The sequence below is a fragment of the Anabrus simplex genome, chromosome 1 (assembly GCF_040414725.1).
Source record: "Anabrus simplex isolate iqAnaSimp1 chromosome 1, ASM4041472v1, whole genome shotgun sequence".
NCBI classification, from domain to species: Eukaryota; Metazoa; Arthropoda; class Insecta; order Orthoptera; family Tettigoniidae; genus Anabrus; species Anabrus simplex.
Genome location: NC_090265.1, coordinates 276862202 through 276884150, shown reverse-complemented (window position 1 = coordinate 276884150; position 21949 = coordinate 276862202). Strand labels below are relative to the sequence as shown.

The following is a 21949-nucleotide window of genomic DNA, read 5'->3' as shown; positions in this document are numbered from 1 at the left end:
TTTTAAACTTCCATACAGCATACATAGATCCTCGTTCCTTTACTATTTGGAACATATCCAACAATCAGTCGGAATCATAATCTTCCCCCGATTTACAAAGTCATCTTCAGCCATCTTAATACATGTTATCTTTATTAAACTCAACTTCATGTTTATGTCTTTTTCAATAATGGTGTGTCCTCCCCAACATGTTTGTTTTCTGAATCAACAAAAATGGCTTCTTCCTCCAAAACTGCATCAAACATCTTAATCTGTGTGTGCATGATTTGCTCTTTATTAGAAAGCTCTCTAATGGCACTAATAAGAGTTGCAATAATCTTGCAAGTAGTCATAAGAAGTAACGAATCCAGTGCCCTTACCTGCATGTGCAATATCCATCCATCATGAAGAACTTTACTGTATAGAATAGGACTCGCCATCCTGTATACACAACTATAGGCAGCGGATAATGGAATGTGCAGAGAGGGAAGGTGAGGAAAGACAGTGACTAGCTATGAGCGCTGATGTGTACCGGCATGTACTGTACTATTCAGAGTGTGCTGCATTGCAAACTTGGAGCTCCCAAATCCCCACTTTAAAAGGACTTGCGAAAAATTAGACACCCACTACCTGTTTCAGTTTAAAGGGACCTTCACAAATACATAAAAAGAAAACCAAAATTTGCTGTCCAACTTCATACCATTCCCCCATTATGTTAGATGTAGATAACATAAGTAGCATATGCATGAAGAAAACATGGTTACTATGACAGCCAACACTGATATCACTGCTTTTATATTAGATTACCAGCCTAACAGATTATGCAGTTCCTTACTCTTCTCACAAGAGTGTGTCAAGTCAGCTAAGCCCGCCACTAAACTTTGTAAAGCTCAATGAGAAAAAGTTGTGTATAATTACAATATCTCAGTTTTCTGTTGATAAGGATTGACATCTAAAGATGGAATTTACCTAAACTTAACAGTGATAGTTCTAATATCTTATAAAAACATATCCACACACTATGCTTAGTCTGCAGCAATGGGAGTTGTGTAGGTATCTTTTCTGGCATGACACATCTCCGAGTATTAATAAACAAACTCATATGGTACTCAATGTATTCAGGTGATATCTGTGAGCAGAGTAGGCATAGTTGAAAATAAAGAGGAGAGGAAGATAGATAGATATTCACATATTTCATTAAGCATCTGTGTAATTCCTTACAACTCATCAATTCTATATGGTTTAAACATACAAAACAAACCTTTCATGCTCAATGGTAGACATCTTACAAAAAACACTTAACAAAATAGTAAATACAAGGAAGCTCTGGTTTATTAATTAGAATGAACAATACGATTTCTTTTGGCAGTGGTTTTGTGAAAGGTTTAAAGGGCTTCTTAAAAAAGAAAAAAAAAAAAAAAAAGGAATTTTTGACAGTAATGTCTGCTTCCAGCCATAGGAATTATGAAATAATTTACATGGGATAAGTTACAGAGATACTCCAAGGTATAACATATATAAAATTAGGTCTTTGTTATTCACTTTGTATTCCTCAAAAATATATATTATATACAATATTATATTTAATGCACTGTTGTGACCTTACTAATTACCAGTCATTTATATGCAATGTTTTACTTCAGTTCAACATGAACCTCTTGTAATTCACTTGAAGTCAATCGCGATATCTGTCCGTCCGTCCGTCCAATCAATCAATCAATCAATCAATCAATCAATCAATCAATCAATCAATCAATCAAACAATCAAACAATCAATCAATCAATCAATCAATCAATCAATCAATCAATCAATCAAACCAAACCAAACAGTCTCTCGCAATAATATGCAGTACCCGTAGCAACTTCTCAGTGAATATCTCCGGAGGCATCCTCCATATCAGCAGAGGGACTTCGAGGTGAAACTGGATTCATTTTAAATTTATTTGATGTATCCTGTAAAAGTATTCAAGAATAGCTCTTAAAATAACATAAAAACCCTTCTAAATCAACACAGAGAATGAAAATAATAGTTACAACAAAACACAATAGAAACATATGAGTATCTTTATCCTCTGATGAACACACACCATTCATATTTAAAGAACATCTTTAACACATTCACCTTGTATTCAAAAGGCTAATAAGTTTGCTCAAAAAATGGATTTAAATCTCCTAACCCAGGAGTTTAAGCTCTGCACTGCACAATGGTGCACATCAAAACAAAACTTTTCACAGACCATCACACAGGACAAATATATTATTGATGATTTTTAATTTAGCATACAGAGGATCTGTACTCACCAGCAATGATGCCTTGGAATGAGGATTTGTAAACACAACAGGATATAATGAGGCAATTGTCATTGCAACAATATAATTGAATACAGAGCTTTCAAACCTCTGAAAATGGAATGCATAGGGTGAAATTAGCCTTTATCTCGTCTTCATTAGTGTCAAAGTTAAGAATGAGAAAGATGAAATTCTACATGTAAGGCTCATCTCCTCACTGTGAACCATGTGACCTTGCTGTGATGGGGAGGCTTTTGTGTCTGAGTGAAGGAGATAGCCAAGCTGTAGGTGCAACCATATCGGATGGGTATCTGTTGAGAGACAGCTTTTTGGAAGATGCAAGGGTGCCAGTCTAGATGATTGACTGATATGGCCTTGTAATAAAAGTTAATACGGCTTAGCTGTGTCATATGGCTATACGGCTGAAAGCAAAGGGAAACTACAGTCGTAACTTAACTCCTGAGAACATGTGGCTCTCTGTATGAATGATGAGCTGATGATGGCTTCCTCCCGGTTAAAATATTCCGGAGATAAAATAGTCTCCCATTTGGATCTCTGCGTGGGGACTACACGAGAGTGGGCAATCATCAGGAAGATGTATACTGACATTCTGCGAGTCGGAGTAGGAAATGTTAGAAGTTTGAATCATTGTGGTAGGTTAGAGAATCTGAAAAGGGAAATGGATGGATTAAAGTTAGATGTAGTTGTTATAAGTGAAGTTCGTTGGCAGGAAGGGCAGAATTTTTGGTCAGGCGATTACAGAATGATCCACACAAAATCAAAGAGGGGAAAGGCAGGAGTTGGTTTAATAATGAATAAGAAAATAGGGCAGCAGGTAAGCTATTAGAACCAGCATAGTGAAAGGATAATTGTTGTCAAGATAGACACCAAGCCAATGCCCACCACAATAGTGCAGGTCTATATGCCTACTAGTTCAGTGGATGATGAAATCAAAAGAATATATGAAGAGATAGAAGATTTAATACAATATGTAAAGGGTATGAGAATCTAATTGTGATGGGAGACTGGAATGTAGTGGTAGGCCAAGGAAGAGAAAGTAATGCAATAGATAATTTGGATTGGGACAAAGTAATGAAAGAGATGTTGGCTGGTTGAATTCTGCACCGATCATAGTTTAGTCACTGTTGACAGACTTGACCAAATAGGTGCTATTATTTATTCCTATAATGACTTGTCGAAACTTATTAAAAACTATTTAAAATAGTATTCTGGCTAAATCTGCCTTGTCAATACACTTTCTGTTAATGAAATTTATTTATTCATTGTACATGTTTCAAGAACAATAAACATTCTCTTCGTCAGCGATCGGCCAGGCAAAGAAACTATTTAACAGATTTAAGAACTTAAAGATTAAAATTTCTAAAGACATAGATTTTCTTTAAAAAAAAGTTTGTCTTATAAACTGGTTCCAAAACATTTCATGTCCTTGCAAAAAAAGAGGAAGATTACATCCTAATCCTAATGAGATTAAAACACAGAATAAGGTCAACTGAGTATGGCTCAAGAATGAAATTAAGTTCTTCTTCTTAAAAAATCCAGACTTAATAATGAGTTATATGAGTTACATCTACTGATAACAAAATCTGCATCAAAAACAGAATGGGACTGGTTGCAGAAGAACACAGAAATATCAATGTATAATATTTTGGGTAAGAAACAAACGTTATTGGATAAGAAGTTCCAAATTTTACTTGATAATAAAGCAAAACACTTTAGGGATAATAATAAGTTAAATATACCGAATGATGACAAAGGCAAATTCTTTCAGCCAGTTAAAAATCTAACTACAGTCAAATTTAACATTAGTGAAATGAACATTTTAAGTAAAGGGCCTACATTGAATTGGGAAAAGGTGAATTATAATTGAGATAAGATATCTTTATGTAAATATTGAAACCAGTTGATGAACAAGTTATGCTTAGATATGAAGTGAGTAGAACATTATGTAATACAATAGAACATAATGAAGATAATCATAAGGAACTGAATAAGAAAATTAAATTATTGAAGAAGAAGGTAGGAAATAATAATATTGTAGTGACAAAAGCTATGCTGATAGAAAAACAAGTTTATACTGAAAAGACTAAAATTTTTTTAATGAGCAATAATTTTGAACTGGTAAAAAAAAAGATCCCACCCACATCATCTATGCAGAAAAAGTTAAACAAATTCTCAATAACATCCATTATTATTGGATTCCGACGACACTAAGATGAGCCCAGAGATACCTATTTAAGAATGCTACCGAAAATTCATAAGCAAGACATTCTTATTAGACCAATAGATAATTTTAGAAATAGTCTGGTATATAAGAAAGCTAAGTTATTCAAAAAATGTAAAAATAACTCTATAAGTTTAACAGCCAGACACACCTAAACAATACTGTTGACTTTTGTAATAGAATCAAAAACGCTGAGTTAACAGACAACTACATGATGCATAGTTTAGATATCAAAGATATGTGCCCCAACATACCTGTTGCAGATACTATACAAATAGTAAGAAAGAATCTAATGCAACACAGCAAGTTGAGTAAGGTGGAAATGTAATTAACATTATTAGAATAACAGTACCATAACTTCGGATAATAACTACCATATTTTGTTTTGGACAGCAAAATTTTACAAGGAATCCATGGATTTAGCAACGGGATCTCCAGCGCCAGGAATTTTGAGTAAACATATACATGGATTACATGGAATATAATAAAATAGTGGATAAAATAGATAGACTGGGTACATGGTTAAGGTACGTTGATGATATCTTTGTTATTACCGATGAACAAGAGGTAAAACTTGATGGATTATTATAATATCTAAATACTTTGGATAAACAGGTGCATTTCATAATGGAGTCTGGGAAAGATGGGACTGTAAGTTATTTGGATGTAACAAACTGACCAGAAATAAAGGTCATTTTGATTTTTAAATTTTCAGAAAGCCTACTCAAACAGATACTATTACTAGAAATGACTCTAATCATCCAAATCAACATAAAAAGGTGACATTTTACAGTTTAATTGAGTTATAAATATACCAATGTCTAAAAAGAATTATTATAAAGAAATAAATATCATCCACCAGAATGCTCTTAACAATGGATACTCCAAAAAATGTATTAATAGAATGATAAATAAAGTGAAAAATGAACAAAAACAACTTTATTTTAAGAGTGAAAAGATAAAAAAAAAAAAATGTTTGACTTTCAGAAATAAGCATTCTTATCAATTGGCTAAATAAAAAAAAAAAATTAAAAAAAAGAGAACAATATTGCCTACAGAACTAATAATAATACTAAAATAATTTTTAATTCAAATAAAACTGAGAATAAAAGGATGTATAAGAAGTCCGGTATTTACAAATTGACATGCTAAACATGTAAGCAGCAAGACATTGGACACTCAGGAAGAAGTTTGGCTATAAGATATAAGGAACATGTTAATGCTGTTAAAACATAAAGAAATATTCAGCAATGGAAGAACACATGGTAGAAAATAATCATAAATTCACAGACATTAATAGTGACATAGAATTAATACACTCATCCCAAAAAGGTAAATTCACAAACATTTTGGAAAATTTAGATATTTATCTTGCACTGAAAAAATAATTTTGATTAGAGTTTAAATGAAAAACGTACAGACAAAAATCCATGATATAAACTAGCATTTAATCATTCAGGGAGGAAAAGAAAAATAGTTAAGATTTGAAGATCTTAAGCACATTTAAGAAGCAAATCATTTAACATCATATTAATACTGATTATTTTATATGATGGTAGCTTCCTAATGTACCATTAATAATTGTTTATTCATTGATATTATAAATTGTGATATAATAGTACTTTAAATTTAGGCTAAACAAATGGAAATTGTTATATTGTTGTTATTCTTTGAAGTTGTAATTAATTCAGACTTCGATGATCATTGATGAAGATAATTTTATTGTTTTTGAAACATGTATGATGAATAAATAAGTTTCATTAAAAGGAAATGTACTGACAAGGCAGATTTAATAAGAATACTATTTTAAGGGCAAAATAAGACTGGGCCGGGATAGGACCGCCGCAGGGTTGACCCTTCAAATGATAGATGTAATAGTCCACCTTTTCAATACATATAATCAGTGAAATTAGATCATGTAAGAATAGTTCAAGTTTTGTCCCTTGATGTGGGACATCTTCAGCTACATATAATGTTCAATAATTTATGTGTAATTAAAAATTAATCTTGAACTACAAGCTGTAGAGGGGAATTTAACAATCTATGTTTTTGACATACAAAAAACACATTGAACTGATGTTACTAAGTGAAGTAGTATTAATATACGGCATTCTCAAAAAATTAAAATACCATAAACATTTAACACTGGGACATTAAGTACTTACTTATGATCAATTATAATTAAAAAGCATGTGGGCTACGTGATGTGGTGATGCTTTAGAAAAAATGTTCTGCAATGAACTAATGTTACTCTATATTGTAAAAACTTTGTGATAGTTTCAATTAAAATGCAAGTACCAATGTTCATATAAAAATGTCTTGAATAAGTCAGTTGTTGAACAGACTTATGTAACGGGGAGACATAGGGCCGAATGTATGACTTGAAACAAATTCCTGTAACTTTCAGAGTTTTAAAGATACAATATTGACCTTTTTTACCAATGTTTATAACATAATTATGCATGGCTACTGTTAGTTTAATTGATTTTCATTTATAAATAAGATCACTACAGAAAATATATTTTTAATCACTTTAAAATACTGCATGCAACTTTTCTGAGTTGGGTATTTAAATGTGATAACAATTTGCTGTTAAGTTCTTTGGACAGTAGTAATTCATTCTGTGAAACAAAATTTTAATTAGGCTCATAGTTTTATTTATAAATGAATTTCAATTTTTTGCTTAAAAATATCTATAGTATTCCTCTTCCTCCTGCTGACATTTTCTCTTCGTCTGCTTCCTCTGCCCAGCCATCTTTTGCAAATTTTTCACTGACCTATCGACCTTGGCATGTCGCACCTCATGGATATCCCTCAGCATTGTGACATTGAATGCCCCAGGTTTGATTCCAAGCCTCTGAACGACACAATTCTGCCTATACCAAAGCACTCCATTGCATTGGTTAACTTAATATTTCCTATGTGAGGTTTTAAATTGTACGTCATATTCACAGTTTCCACAGTACAAATGTAAATTGCATACAACTCTTCTTCCTTTAGAGATTTGGCACCACAATTTTGACACGCACAAGAGATAATTGCTTTTGAAACAATTTCTAAATTCATTACTTTATTACCTCCACAGCACTCATTGTTTGCACTGGTATCATGATCACCAAAACCATCATTCAATTTACTCCCTGAGTCACTCATATTTTTGAAGTCACTTGTAACATCAGTTGCTTTGTTACACACTAGATTTTCTCCACAACCTTGTTGAAAACCGGTATTTGGTTCTTTGTTTGTCCTAGTACATAAGAAACAGTGTTTAGGAACCCTTCTAAATGCTCTAGAACTAGGTTTTCCCATACTGACAGTACAACAAAAATAAAATTTGATATAATTTATAGATTTACTCAATCACTTGGTAACCACATATATTTGTACTGTAAACAAAGGGACTGGACGTGCCTGGCCAGCATCTTTGCACAGCCTGTTAACTTATTTATTTCTTGTTACTACCAACAAATTAGTTTAAAATGAGATCTTGGAATGCTCACTGCACAACAGATATGTGGGCATGACAAGTGCAGACATTCAGAAAATATTTAAAATGTATTTCCCTATGAAATTCATAAATGACACTTGTGTAGCATATTATTAAAAACCCGCCGGTTTAAATTACTGCAGAAAAAATGTCCGTAAATTTTGCAAATTCTGGCCTACATTTCCCCTTAAGGAACAAGTATAGCAATTATAACAATTACGGGGTGAGCTTGCATCCAGGAGATAGTGGGTTCAAACCTCACTGTTGGCAGCCCTGAAAATGGTTTTCTATTGTTTCCCATTTTCACACCAGGCAAATGCTTGGGCTGCACATTAATTAAGGCCACGGTTGCTTCCTTCCCACTCCAGACATTTCCTATCCCATCATCACCATAAGTCCTACTGTTTCTGTGTCGGTGTGACATAAAGCAATTTAAAAAAAAAGTGTTTTGGCGTACATCTGATGGCTTGTGTCATCTCACGATGAGAGTAACCATTTATTCAGAAAGTGGAATGCAGTGTATTTAATAATTCTGCTTTAATAGTATCTGGTGTATCACACAATTTCTTTGCTCTGATGACCAGGGTTGCAATTATGGATCTCTTCTGCACTGGATATTGGTGCAAGCCTGCATATAGATACCCTAGAGGGCAGCACTTTCACTGCACAGTCTGACGACTGGGTACACGCAGACCAGCAAGGCCGCCAACCAGGACCGTCGCCCACCTACCAAGGTGAAGTGGTCGCAGACGCAGGCCTACCAGGAGGAGCCTGTAACCCGGGTGTAAACCAGGAGAGCGCCCGTGATGGTGGATGGCAGCACGGCAGTGGATAAGGACGCCCCTTGGCGTGCTGAGGTCGCCGTCCAGGCCCTGCCAGCCAACATGTCGTTCGAGATGCAGACCTCGATGTGCGCCCCACAGGACAGGGAACGCAGTTGAGCATTAGCACTGACCGATGCTGCCGCCGCCGCCAGCCAGGGAGAAGAAGCAGATGGCAACGCAGCGGAACCACCAGCCACCCCGGGGTCACCAGGATGGGAGGAGGGCCATCAGGACGAGGCCTCTTCCCCAGCTGAGAAGCACCCCCAGGGAAGAAGAAGAAGAAGAAGAAGACGACGACGCCGGCCCACCAGGAGAGGGCCGCCCAGCCGCAACCCAAGACTGCCCCCAGGACAGCAGTCAACCGAGGAGCCAATCAGGAGAGGACCTCAGCGGGAAGCGGCAGTCAGGTGAGAGTAAAACGTCCCCCTCAGCAGCTCTTGCAGTGTTTCCGCTGTCTGAGGTGGGGCCACCGACAGGTCAGCTGTGGGCTCGAGGTGAGATGCAACCACTGTGGTGGTGACCACCACCACACGGCCTGCGCAGCACTTAGGGAGGCGCTGGTGTGCGCCAACTGCTCGGGGGGCCACCCGGCCTCCCATCGCAGTTGCCCTGTCTACAGGCCCGGCGCCATGACCCACCCCCTTCCGAGGCCCCGCCTCGGCGGGCTTGGCCTCATTCTCCGGGATCGGAGACTGGGTACGAGGTACCCCAAGGAGGTGGAGTCGTGCGACGGGCCCTAGTGGTACTCGACGCATGGCTCCGCAGCCGGCAAGGACCGCGCTAGTCACAGCAGTGCCCAGACGGACTGATCCCCAGGCGATGGAATGGCAAGGAATTGGTTTATGTTTTGTGCATGTTACCTGTTCCTAACTAACACAACCTCTGGTCTTTCTCCAGCCCACATCCTTGCATGTGCTATCAAAAGATGCCAGGTTTTATATGTAGGCTCTTTCTTCTTTCTGCCTATGTGGTTTTTCCCTGACCCTTCAATACCATACTTCAATACCATATACATAACACAATATCGCCTGGTAGCGTGTCTGACATGGAAACAGGCGGATACTCCTTGTATCACTTCCCACTCCTCCCTGCTATCTCTTTCTTCTTCTTAGAAATAATAGCATGTCGGAGGCCATGTAGATTGAGTCGTCGGTCACGCGGGGGGAGCGGGCTTCGCCCCCCCCCCCCCCCCCCGAAAAAAACAACAACTCTGCTATCAGTTAGCCTTGACAAAGCCCAATGGAATGATGGCAAAATGTCGGCCACTCACTAACCCAGGAGGCGGCACAACAGCCCAAAGCACCATGGATAGCAGAATTTTAAGATGATAATACTTCATGCATAATCCTTAGGATACTCAACTTGCAGCAGAAATCATGTTTGTATAATTTTTACCTACACTAAGAATATTATAAGCATACTGTACAAGTATATTTCAGAAAACTTCTGGAGATTTTGGTCACACTACAACACCACCTACTACAGATACATTTATTCAAAGTAACTTTAGCACAAGGCATATATCTAAAGAGACGAAAACATTCAATAGTCATGCAATCAATAATATACAATTTGGAAAATTCAACTGTCTGGCATTAGTCACCAGTACTGAAATATGAAGAGAAAAATATAAGAGCATTTTACACAAGCAAGAAAGGAGTGGAAAAAACTGGGAATGTGACAGCTACTTTATACTTACAAATAATCCTCTCGAGGAAGGGAATAGCTGGGAAAATGTGATAAAGAAGCTATGTAAGTGAATTTTTCATTCACACACCAGAAAAAGTGCACAATGAATTAACATTTAATTTGCATACATTCAATTTCATTAGATACGATTTTGTCTGTAATGACAAGTTCTCCAGGTAATGAATGAAATTAATAAGAGCTCATCCAGAAGAAAAACAAATAAATAAGAGTCAACCCCCTTACATATCTCCACCCAATATACCACCACCCATACTCACTGCCCACAATGAGCAAGGAGCAGATATTCCTGATGAAAGTAGAATAGGAATACCTCGATATAATTGCCACCCCCACCTACTGTCATCCATCATTGGTAGCACAGGTACAAAAGTGTCTTACAGTATTAAAAGTGTACATGATATATCACCCGCTGTTGATTTAAAATGATCAGCAGGAACCTGGAGACTTTATCTTCAAATGGAAACATGGCTCTTACCTAATCTTTTAGGAAAGTGTACATGCTGGATGCTACCAAAAAACGTAAGTGGATGGATGAAACATCTGTGCCATGCAAAATACTGAAAAGTGTGTGAAGGAAGAAGAAGCTTTGGTTATTTGGATATACCAAGTCAACGTGAAAAATGAAACTGCAATTGTAGTGCAAGGGATTGACTGTACCTGCTTTGGAAGATCATGGCATAGAATAGGAATTTCCTTATGGCTTGTTACCGTGGACCATTTCTGAGAATAATTTAGGAACTCTGGACAAAACACTTAAAGGGTAAAGAGCTTGGTAGCAGCTCACCTTGACCTATTATGAACTTCACTCCTCTCTGTGTTGTCTGCCCTGTGCGTGCAAGTTTCTACAATGAATAAACAAATAACATTCATTGTAAGAGAGAAGCAAGAAGTGTGTACTTATAAAGAACAGTATCCTGCTGCTAGTCAGATGGTGGCAAAACATCACAAACCATTTTTCACTGTTGTGGGGGAAAACCGTAAGCAGACTAAGTGTTGAGAGACATTCTAAGTGAAAAATGTTTGTGGACGGATAAAACATCTCTGCCATGCAAAAAACTGAAAAGTGTGCAAACCTACAAGAAGCTTTGGTTATTTGGATATCCCAAGTCAATGTGAAAAACAAAACTGCAACCGATGAGGTCATTAAGGAAACATATTGGTGACAAGTGGGCATTACAGGCATGGCATACAGTGATAGTTGGTTATTTCATTTCTAAAACCACCATGGGCAGCATGTGAATAATATAATATACATACATATATGTATAAACTTTATAATTTCCTATGATTTTCTAATAAGATTAGCGTCAATTATTCTTCGGACCACCGCTGCTGGACACTGCTAAAAATACCCTGTGAATTTACACAATGGTGCCGACTACTGCGTCTATAAACATATATTGTTTATCTGTATCATCACTGAACATTGTTTTGTTTTTGTTTTTTCATTGTAATATGTTATGCTTGTATCTTAGTATTTACAATTTAATTACTAATCAGGTACCTGATTTATGCCTTGAGGTGGTACTATGACTGATGATGCCCTCAAAGAAGGGCGAAACATGCCTCAAATGGAAATGGTAATAAATTCCTAAATGTTTAAAAATTTATAATGTATTGAATAGGTGACACAATAAACCCTTTAGCATCCTACATACAGTATCTTCAATACGGATTAACAATGATATTTATCACTTGCAACATTATAAATTTCCCCGCTAACTCATTCCTGGTTTGCCAGCGTTTCGCACCAGTTGGGCTCATCAGATGGTAAATAGCACACCCATGGCTAGTGCGTACCGTGGAGGCTGCTACTCATTCGGAACAAATATTTCAGGTCCCCTATGGGAATTTACATCTTTATCAACATACCACTTAATCGAGCAGCTCATCTTCTTTCTCCCAAGTCTTCCCAGCCCAAACTTTGCAACATTTTTGTAACACTACTCTTTTGTCGGAAATCACCCAGAACAAATTGAGCTGGATTCTTTGGATTTCTTCCAATTTTTTAATAAAGTAATCCTCATGAGGGTCCCATACACTGGAAGCATACTCTAGTTGGGGTCTTACCAGAGACTTATATGCCCTCTCCTTTACATCCTTACTACAACCCTTAAACACCCTCATAACCATGTGCAGAGATCTGTACCCTTTATTTACAATCACATTTATGTGATTACCCCAATTAAGATCTTTCCTTATATTAACACCTAGGTACTTACAGTGATCCCCATAAGAAACTTTTACCCCATCAACGCAGTATTGTAAACAGAACAATCACAAAATCACAGACATAAATATGATGGGCAACAGGAGTTGAATATTGATTATTTCCTGGTGGGTAAGCAGCTACCAGGAAGAATGCTGGACATTAAAGTTGTTCCTAATGTGTCCTTAGACAGTGAGGTAATGTGTGGTGAGCATGACACATTCTCTCAGCAGTTGTTCTTGGCTTTCTAGACCGAGGCCGTATCTCACCATCAGGAAGCTCCTGAATTGTTCTCATGTGGGCTGTTCCATATTTAGAAAATTGAAAGAAATAAGAACTGTCCAGGAAAAGGAACTGAAGAATATTAAGGTAAGATCCCATACACTGGAAGCATGAGCCCAACTGGTGCGAAACGCTGGCAAACCATCCAACATTGTTGGATGCGCTTGTGAACGGTTGGCTGTTGAGAGAGCTCTTACATTATTGTAGTGAAAAAGTAGTAAAAACCTACTGAAATTATTTAAATTTTGTATGTGTGCATTCCATTTAGTGCTATCTGTATATTGGTGTTTAGTGCTTGTTTGTAGAAATTGGGAGTAGTGTTATTTATTTGAATTTTATAACAAGTAATTCATTCGGTGTTCAGTAGATTATGTTTACTAGGTTAATGCCCGGTTTCTGGAACGTGAGATATCAAACCTATAGCGGTATCGAATGGTTAACTGGTGTTTTGGCGTTGCACGAACGTAAGATACATCTATCGGTTCGATAAATCTCCTGCTAACTTAGAGGGCCCTGAGCAGGAGATATCTATTTGTTAACTTGGTGGGCACGTGCGCAGTACTTCAGTATCAGCAGCTAACATTGTGTTTGTTAAAATTTCTATGGCTTTCTCATCTTCTTCTGACGAAGAAATTGTAGAAATGGTCAACATTCTAGAACGATCGCGATTATATCATCGTTGGTCTAATGTTCTAATGAAGTATACAGTAGTGAAAATGAATTCAAAGACAGATTGAGGCTAAACAAATAAACTGTCATAGGTTTGGTAGAGGTTACAGGCGACAATTTCCGTCCTGTGACAAATAATTTTCCATTGTTCCCTGTTGATCAATTATTAATTATGATACCCTTTAAGATTCAGTCTGCTGAGTCTTATCGTATTTGTATTTGTGACTGCATTCGTGTCCATAAAAGATTGGTACCAGTAACTGAGTATAACAGATAATTACACGTTTATCGTAGTAGGCCTACTTGCATTGGCAGTGAGCATATACTTTTATCGTGGGATTGTTCTAATTAACGATTTTACATTACAAGGAACTAATAGGATATCTAATAATGTTAAGCACCCGATATATATAGTTATACTGTGATCAAACAATGTTCATATTTTGTAATAACAGGGAAGATATACGGTATACTTATAATTCTCAGTGCAAACTGGACTGCGCGTGACATGTGCCACTCGTTTGCATATTTCATTACAAATCCTCAAACAATGTCAGATTCTTCTGACAGTCCTTAAACACCACGAAACTGACACCCACGTCTGCAAGAACTAGTCGAATACCCATTTCTTGCTGCATGGCAAAGATGGGAAATAGGAGCTGTACAGAAAGCTCAAATGCGATGCATTACTTTTGCGCATGCGCCTGACAATCTAGGTAACACACCTAATGCACAAAAACAAAGCAGTATGAGGGATGGCATCAGACATAGATATCTCTGACAATGAGCCGACAACACCCTCGACAGGGACATGTTACAACAAGTCAAAGTACGGTGTCAATGTAGTGGACCACATGGCCTGCAAATAATTTACCAGAACAGGGACAAGAGGGTGGCTAGTTCACTCTTTTCAGAACATATTAGATCTGGCTGCAATAAATGCCTGAATCCTATACAAGGAAATAACATTGGAGAAAATAAGTATGATGATGGGTCATTAACAAAGTATGTACTGTCAAGTCAAGGAAAGTTGCAAGAAGAATAGGGCAGTAGGAAAATGTACCGTGTGCAATAAAGCAGTTTGTGGGTCTTGAACTGCCATCTGTTCTGGGAAATACCCGAAATGCAATGGGCTCTAGTTTCGTGTAGAACTGTTCATATGTACTTTTTTTTTCCTTTCTACAGTACATTGAAAAGTACAATGTATGTAACAATGTTTACAACTAGTACCGGTACTCATTCTATTGATGTAACTTACATTTTTAACACTTACAATTTTTATGTTTTTAATAAAATGGTTACTCATTATTTGATTCCTTGCAATTATCTTTTTTCCAAACCACAAAAACTACCATAAAATATAATTACACATTTTAAACTCCAATTATTGTTCCCACACTTGTCTTCGAGACTGTACCCAAAGAATTTTTGGGTTATAAAAAAATCATAGAAAACAGACAAAGCAAAGGATCATATTCATACATGTAAACTGGGTTAAAATCAAGTGTGGAGTTAAAATTGCTCCATTTGGGCATTATGGGAAGGTTGTAAACACCGGGCGTGCTAGTGTTAATATGGGTTGCCACATAAGCAAAAACTATGTAAGGGATATTTCTAACCTTATAAATATACTCAAATTAACTGTCTGTGATTCAGCTGTAAAGTGGAATTGTGAAAGTACAACCACAGCACAGCTATGAACTGGTTGGCCACATATACTGGTACCCAGGGACCAATGGATATTAAAGAGAATGGTGCAAGAAAAGTGTTTGCTATCTATAGAAAGAATCACAAGGGAATTTCAAAGTTCTATGCAAAGTACACCCAGTCTAATGACTGTGCATAAGGAATTTTAAAAATAGAGTTTCACATTCAAGCAGCTGCTCATAAGCTATTTTCCCTCTTAAAAAATGTGCTGCCTGATGTGATGTAAAGAATGATGTCACAGAACACTGGAACAGTGGAAGCTGGCTATTTGGAATAATGAATCATGTTGTAAATTGTAAATTTGATAGGAGGCTTTGGGTATGTAGAATGCCTGGAGAACACTGTCTACCTGAAAGTTTAGAACCAGGAGAAAAGTTTAGAGAAGGTGGCATTATGGTGTGGGGAAGTTTTTTATAGCATGGACTTGGTCTTCTTATGGGATTCCATGACACTGTAAACGCAGAAGAATATCAACACATTTTGAATGCTTTCGTACTGTCTACCATAGACAATCAGTGTGATGATGACTATTGTTTATACCAACATGATAATATTCCGTGTAATAAAACAGGCTCTGTAAACCGATGGTTTAAAGATAATAATATTCTACAGCTGGATTGGCTCACCTAGAGTCCCAACCTAAACTCAATAGAACATCTGTGGCATGAGTTAGAATGGCAGTTTCATTCCAGACCCCAACGTCCAACATCACCATGTTCTCTGGCTATGGCGCTTTGAGAAGAATGGGATGTCAGTCCCACAGAAACATTTCAAATACTGTCCGACTCGTTGGCTGAACGGTCAGCGTACTGGCCTTCGATTCAGAGGGTCCCGGGTTCGATTCCCGGCCGGGTCGGGGATTTTAACCTTAACTGGTTAATTCCAATGGCAAGGGGGCTGGGTGTGTGTGTTGTCTTCATCATCATTTCATCCTCATCACGACGCGCAGGTCGCCTACGGGAGTCAAATAGAAAGACCTGCACCTGGCGAGCCGAACCCTTCCTGGGATATCCCGGCACTAAAAGCCATATGACATTTCATTTCAGGGGTGGCATCTAGTGTGTATTTATGAAACTTGATGAACAAGCCAATAGTTGACAGTTCGATAAGTTAGCTGCTGTTCCGCTGTGCAACGCAGCGAAGATTTATCGAGTCGGCAGCTGTAACAAAGCAATAACTATCGGAAAGATATCTCACCATTCCAGAAACCGGGCATAAGTAGGCTAGCTAGGTGTACTTTGTTTCGAATTTAGGCTTAGGAATTACTTTAGGGGTTAATATTAACTTTTAAAACAATATTTTTAAAATATCTGTAGGTTCGTTGGTATTATACTTACAAAGACAGATTATCATAAGGAGTTGTAACCTATTGTAATTTCTGCCGCTACTTTTCTGATATTTCGTACAGATATCCGTTCAAACTATCGCGAAGGTAATAATTTATTACATTAAATAACACGATAAGCCTGTAAACATCGATTTAAAGAGAAGTTAAAGAGAATTCACGGTAATTTCACTGGATAATTACGGTACTTAACAGTTTCTTGGATTGTTGACGACTGTTGCTACAAGCACATGATAGTAGTGTAAATAAATACAAAGTCAGCTGATTCATTATTCCGATAATTTGTAGTCTTAGTTCCCTGCATACTTTGTACTTTCCACCTTCGTTTATTCATCGAGTAAAAGTTAATAATCAAATTCCTATATCCCAATAATATTGCACTTCAAGCCCCCGGCGTGGTTTTGACAGGAATTATAGTAGGCAACCTCTTATTCTCAGCATTTAAGGACACTTTTATTCTCCACCCCGCGTACTAGGGAAAATAATACTAATCCACCAGCGGTAAAAGTTCATATAACCACACTTCAGCTGAAAATTGTAGTGTAGATACACTGTAGTATAGATACAGTAGCCTACATTTAGATAGTGCCGTATCTTGCCTGCTATATTAGTGTGTTATCTTTCGTGTGTATCTATTAGAGCGTAGTACTAATATAATTTGTCTAAGCATTTAGCTTTGTTGGTAATCTTTGAGCACAGTAATTCTTGCAAATTTCATTTTTGTTTGTGCTTAGTAGTGACATACGGTACCGGTATCGTAATTAGGATACGTCTGAAAGTAGTTTAAAAATTACTGTAGTGTACTGTACAGTAGTATGTGAGTAATTTAGAATTTAGTGTGCTTATTTTATTATTGTAAAATATTTGTGTAGTACTGGTGTAGTAGAGGTATCCGTAGAAACTCTTACTAAAATTCTGTTGTTGTAATTAGGATAGGCTTAACTGCAGTTTGGAATTGTGTAGTTCTTGTGTATTACTTTCGATATTCAGTAATTAACATCAGTTTTTATCCTGTTAGGGGTTGTAGGATAACAAAAAAAGGAGTACGACTAAGTAGTATTGTAGTGTAGTCGTATATTAATTACCGTATTGTTGTGTGATCTTTGAGTACTATCCCAGACAATATATCCCTCCGTTCTTTATTTTTTGCAAATAAGTTATTTTATTTTCATTTCCATTTCTTCCCCCCGTAAGAATGGCTAAGGAGCGCGAGTGTACGAACTGTGGGTGTGGCGAGGCATTGAGGGGTATGAGGGAGGAGTTGGAGAGTTTGAGGGAGATAATTAGGATTCTCACAGAAGACAGGAAGGAAGATAGGACTCCCTCAAACAATGTACAGGTTATAGTAGGTGTACAAGAGGGAGGGGAAGGAAAGGGGGGAGTTGTAGAAGACAGGTGGTCTAATGTTCTAAGGGGAAGGAGATTGCAGGCTAAGGGCTCTATTCAGGATCAGAATTCAGGACAGGTGTCTGTGCGAAATCGGTACGAGTCATTCCAGGTAGAACAACAGAGGGAAGATGAGGGACAGGGAACTGTTGCTGAGATGTGTGGAAGTAGGAGGAAGGGAAAAGGTAGGAAAGGGAAATGTAGAGTAGAGGATAGGAAAAGACAGGTGGAACAGGGTCATGGGAAGGAGAAAAGGGAGGAGGAAGTAGCTTCTGCAGCTATCAGGGAAGATAGGGCTGACCAGGAGGGGAGGGGATCAAATGAGGTGGGTAGGGTTGAGGCTCTGGTCATGGGGGATTCCATCGTTAGACACGTGGGGAAAATGTGTGGAGGAAAGGGAACCAGGGTAGAATGTTATCCAGGAATTAGGTTGAGGCAGATGTTGAGGAAAGTAGAAAAAAGGGAGGAGAGGAAGAAGAAGGTGGTAGTGTTTCACGTTGGTACCAACAACGTAAGGCAACATAGTTGGAGATGTGTGGGATCTCGTAAATGCAGCACGGGTGAAGTTTAAGAAAGCAGAGATTGTTATTAATGGAATACTGTGTAGGAGGGATACTGACTGGAGGGTGATTGGGGATTTATATGAGACTATGGAGTGGGTATGTGGGAAACTGGGAGTGAAATTTCTAGATCCTAATGGGTGGGTAGGAGATAGGGATCTGCGCTCAGATGGCCTTCACTTAAACTGCAGTGGTCCGTATAAGTTAGGAAATTTGTTTGGAAGGGTAATAGGGAGGTACATTCAGGGAAACAGGGTGGCCTAGGGAGCAGTGATAAGGGAACAGGGAACTGGAAATCAAGTAGGGATGACATAAAATTGTTAGTGTTGAACTGTAGAAGTATTGTAAAGAAAGGAATAGCACTGGAGTGTGTATCGTAGAGATAGGATAGGAATGGTGGGAGGGGGAGTATTCATTCTGGTGAAAGAAGAATTTGTAAGCTACGAAAAAGTTAAAGATGAGACACATGAAATTTTAGGTGTAAGGCTCATTTCTAAAGATAATAGGCAACATGATATATTTGGAGTGTACAGACCTGGAAAGGGTAGCACTGACGCAGATTCGGAATTATTTGATAGGATAGGCGGCTATGTGGGAAACGACATGGAAAGAAATGTGATTGTAGCGGGAGATCTGAATTTGCCATATGTCAATTGGGAAGGAAATGCGAATGACAGGAAGCATGACCAACAAATGGCAAATAAGTTAATATGGGAAGGACAGCTGATTCAGAAAGTGATGGAACCAACCACAGAGGGAAAAATATCCTGGATGTGGTGCTGATAAAACCGGATGAGCTCTATAGGGAAACTGAAGTAATAGATGGTATTAGTGATCATGAAGCTGTTTTTGTTGTAGTAAAAATAAATGTGATAGAAAGGAAGGTCTTAAAAGTAGGACTATTAGGCAGTACCATATGGCTGATAAAGCAGGCATGAGGCAGTTTCTAAAAAGTAACTATGATCGGTGGAAAACGGTAAATAAAAATGTAAACGTACTCTGGGATGGGTTTAAAGAAATTGTTGAGGAATGCAAAAACAGGTTTGTACCTTTAAGGGAGGTAAGGAATGGTAAAGACCCACCTTATTATAATAGAGAAACAAAGAGACTAAGAAGGAGGTGCAGACTGGAAAGAAATAGAGTTAGAAATGGCTGTGGAAGTAAGGAGAAATTGAAGGAACTTACTAGAAAATTGAATCTAGCAAAGAAGGCAGCTAAGGATAACATGATGGCAAGCATAATTAGCAGTCATACAAATTTTAGTGAAAAATGGAAGGGTATGTATAGGTATTTTAAGGTTCCAGGTTCCAAGAAGGACATTCCAGAAATAATTAATGAACAAGGAGAGTGTGTATGTGAGGATCTTCAAAAGGCAGAAGTATTCAGTCAGCAGTATGTAAAGATTGTTGGTTACAAGGAAAATTTTGAGATAGAGGAGGAGACTAAGGCCAATGAAGTATTAAAATTTACATATGATAACAATGACATTTACAGTAAGATACAAAAGTTGAAAACTAGAAAAGCGGCTGGAATTGATCAGATTTATTTATATATATTTATTTATAACATTGGACTCAAACAAGAACATAGATACACGCAAGACGCATACATTCATTTCTATGAAATGTTTTATATTCATTATTTTAAAGGATTTTAACATGTACTGTTTATTTTAATGTGTTTAATGTATTTGTAATTTAGATTTACGCTTAAGTTAGGTTTTACAAACAAATTCTAGTCCTAAAGAGATAGCTCTATACCTAAGTACCTGAATCATAATACATAACCATTTCACATTCAACATGCCCAATTTGGACACTTATACATAATGCTTCCTTATGGCATCTCCCTTTAAGAAAGGACATATTAACTAATGCTTGACACAAATGTAAAGGTATTCATGTACAGCTGATGATGACTATTTAAAATAAGATGTACAATATTATAGGGAAGGATCCACCTTTCAATACTCCGTAGTAAAAAGTAGTTACAACCTGTTTAATGGGACCGGTTTCAACACATTTAGAGTGTCATCATCAGCCAATTAGCGAAGATCTTAACAATAACTAACATATTAAACACAGGCAAAATATTAACATTGTATCACATCGTGGCAATTAACAATTGAAAGGTGGATCCTTCCCTATAATATTGTACATCTTATTTTCTCTATTCAATACGGAACAATCATGAAGTTTTTAACTTTAAATGACTATTTAAAAGTCGAAACCGGTCCTGTAACATAATTCCTACAATAATAAAAATTGTATTGATAAGGTGGAACCTTTTCTTGTCTATACATAAGAACAAGACAGTGCCGCATTAGACGATTTCTTTTTCATAACACTAACTATTTGAACGTACAAACATTCATAAGTTTAGAACACTTCTACTATTGTGAATAGACCTTTTCTTCATGTGTCATACCAATGATTATATTAGAACTGTGTTTTTCCTCTAAACAGTTAGTTCGATAAATGAGCTTTCGTACTTTTGCTGCCAGTGTTAACAACAGTGAACATGTGCACATAACAAAATACCATGCATACTTTTATGAAGTGCAAAAACAAGTTATTTTGAATAGGACGCTACTAAGCAATCGTACGTCAGTTGAACTTTCTCGTGTTTGCTACACTACACAGTGATGCGTGAAATCCTGACGAGTGGCTATTTCTCGTAATTATCATATCCGCCTGCTGCTACACAAGCTGAATCTCTAGTTGATGTGGGACATGTCAACGAGGGAATGAAACTGTGGTATCAACGTGGGATATGGAGCATGATGCTATGGTGATGACTTCACGACATTGGCTACCTATGGTAACAACTTGCTGTTCGCTGACCAGCAGCTGTCTACATTCCAGTCCTGAGTTCCAGATAATAATTTTGTGTGGCTATTTATAGCTGGGTTCAGCCCTTGTAAGGCAGACCCTTCGATGAGGGTGGGCGGCATCTGCCACGTGTAGGTAACTGCGTGTTATTGTGGTGGAGGATAGAGTTATGTGAGGTGTGTGAGTTGCAGGGATGTGGGGACAGCACAAACACCCAGCCCCCGGGCCATAGGAATTAACCAATGAAGATTAAAATCTCCGACCCAGCCGGGAATCGAACCCGGGACCCTCTGAACCGAAGGCCAGTACGCTGACAGTTCAGCCAACGAGTCGGACCTGCGTTCCAGTAAAAACAGGTGATATGAAGTGCATTTGAAACCACTTTTAAAACAAGTGCATAAAATTCGACAAAAACTAACTTTCCTCTTG

At 37.6% G+C, this 21949-nt stretch overlaps 1 protein-coding gene across 2 annotated transcripts in view; it reads right to left on the bottom strand.

The window, feature by feature from the left end:
* Nucleotides 1–1177: 1177 nt before the first annotated feature.
* The window catches only part of LOC136886934 (1-phosphatidylinositol 4,5-bisphosphate phosphodiesterase gamma-1-like), a 737826-nt gene continuing 717054 nt past the window's right edge, over nt 1178–21949 (bottom strand). For both annotated transcript variants that reach the window (XM_068231056.1, XM_068231055.1), the window contains one exon: nt 1178–1932. In XM_068231056.1, coding sequence (XP_068087157.1) covers nt 1846–1932 — 87 coding nt within the window. In that variant the 3' untranslated portion in view covers nt 1178–1845. The remainder of the gene's footprint in view (nt 1933–21949) is intronic.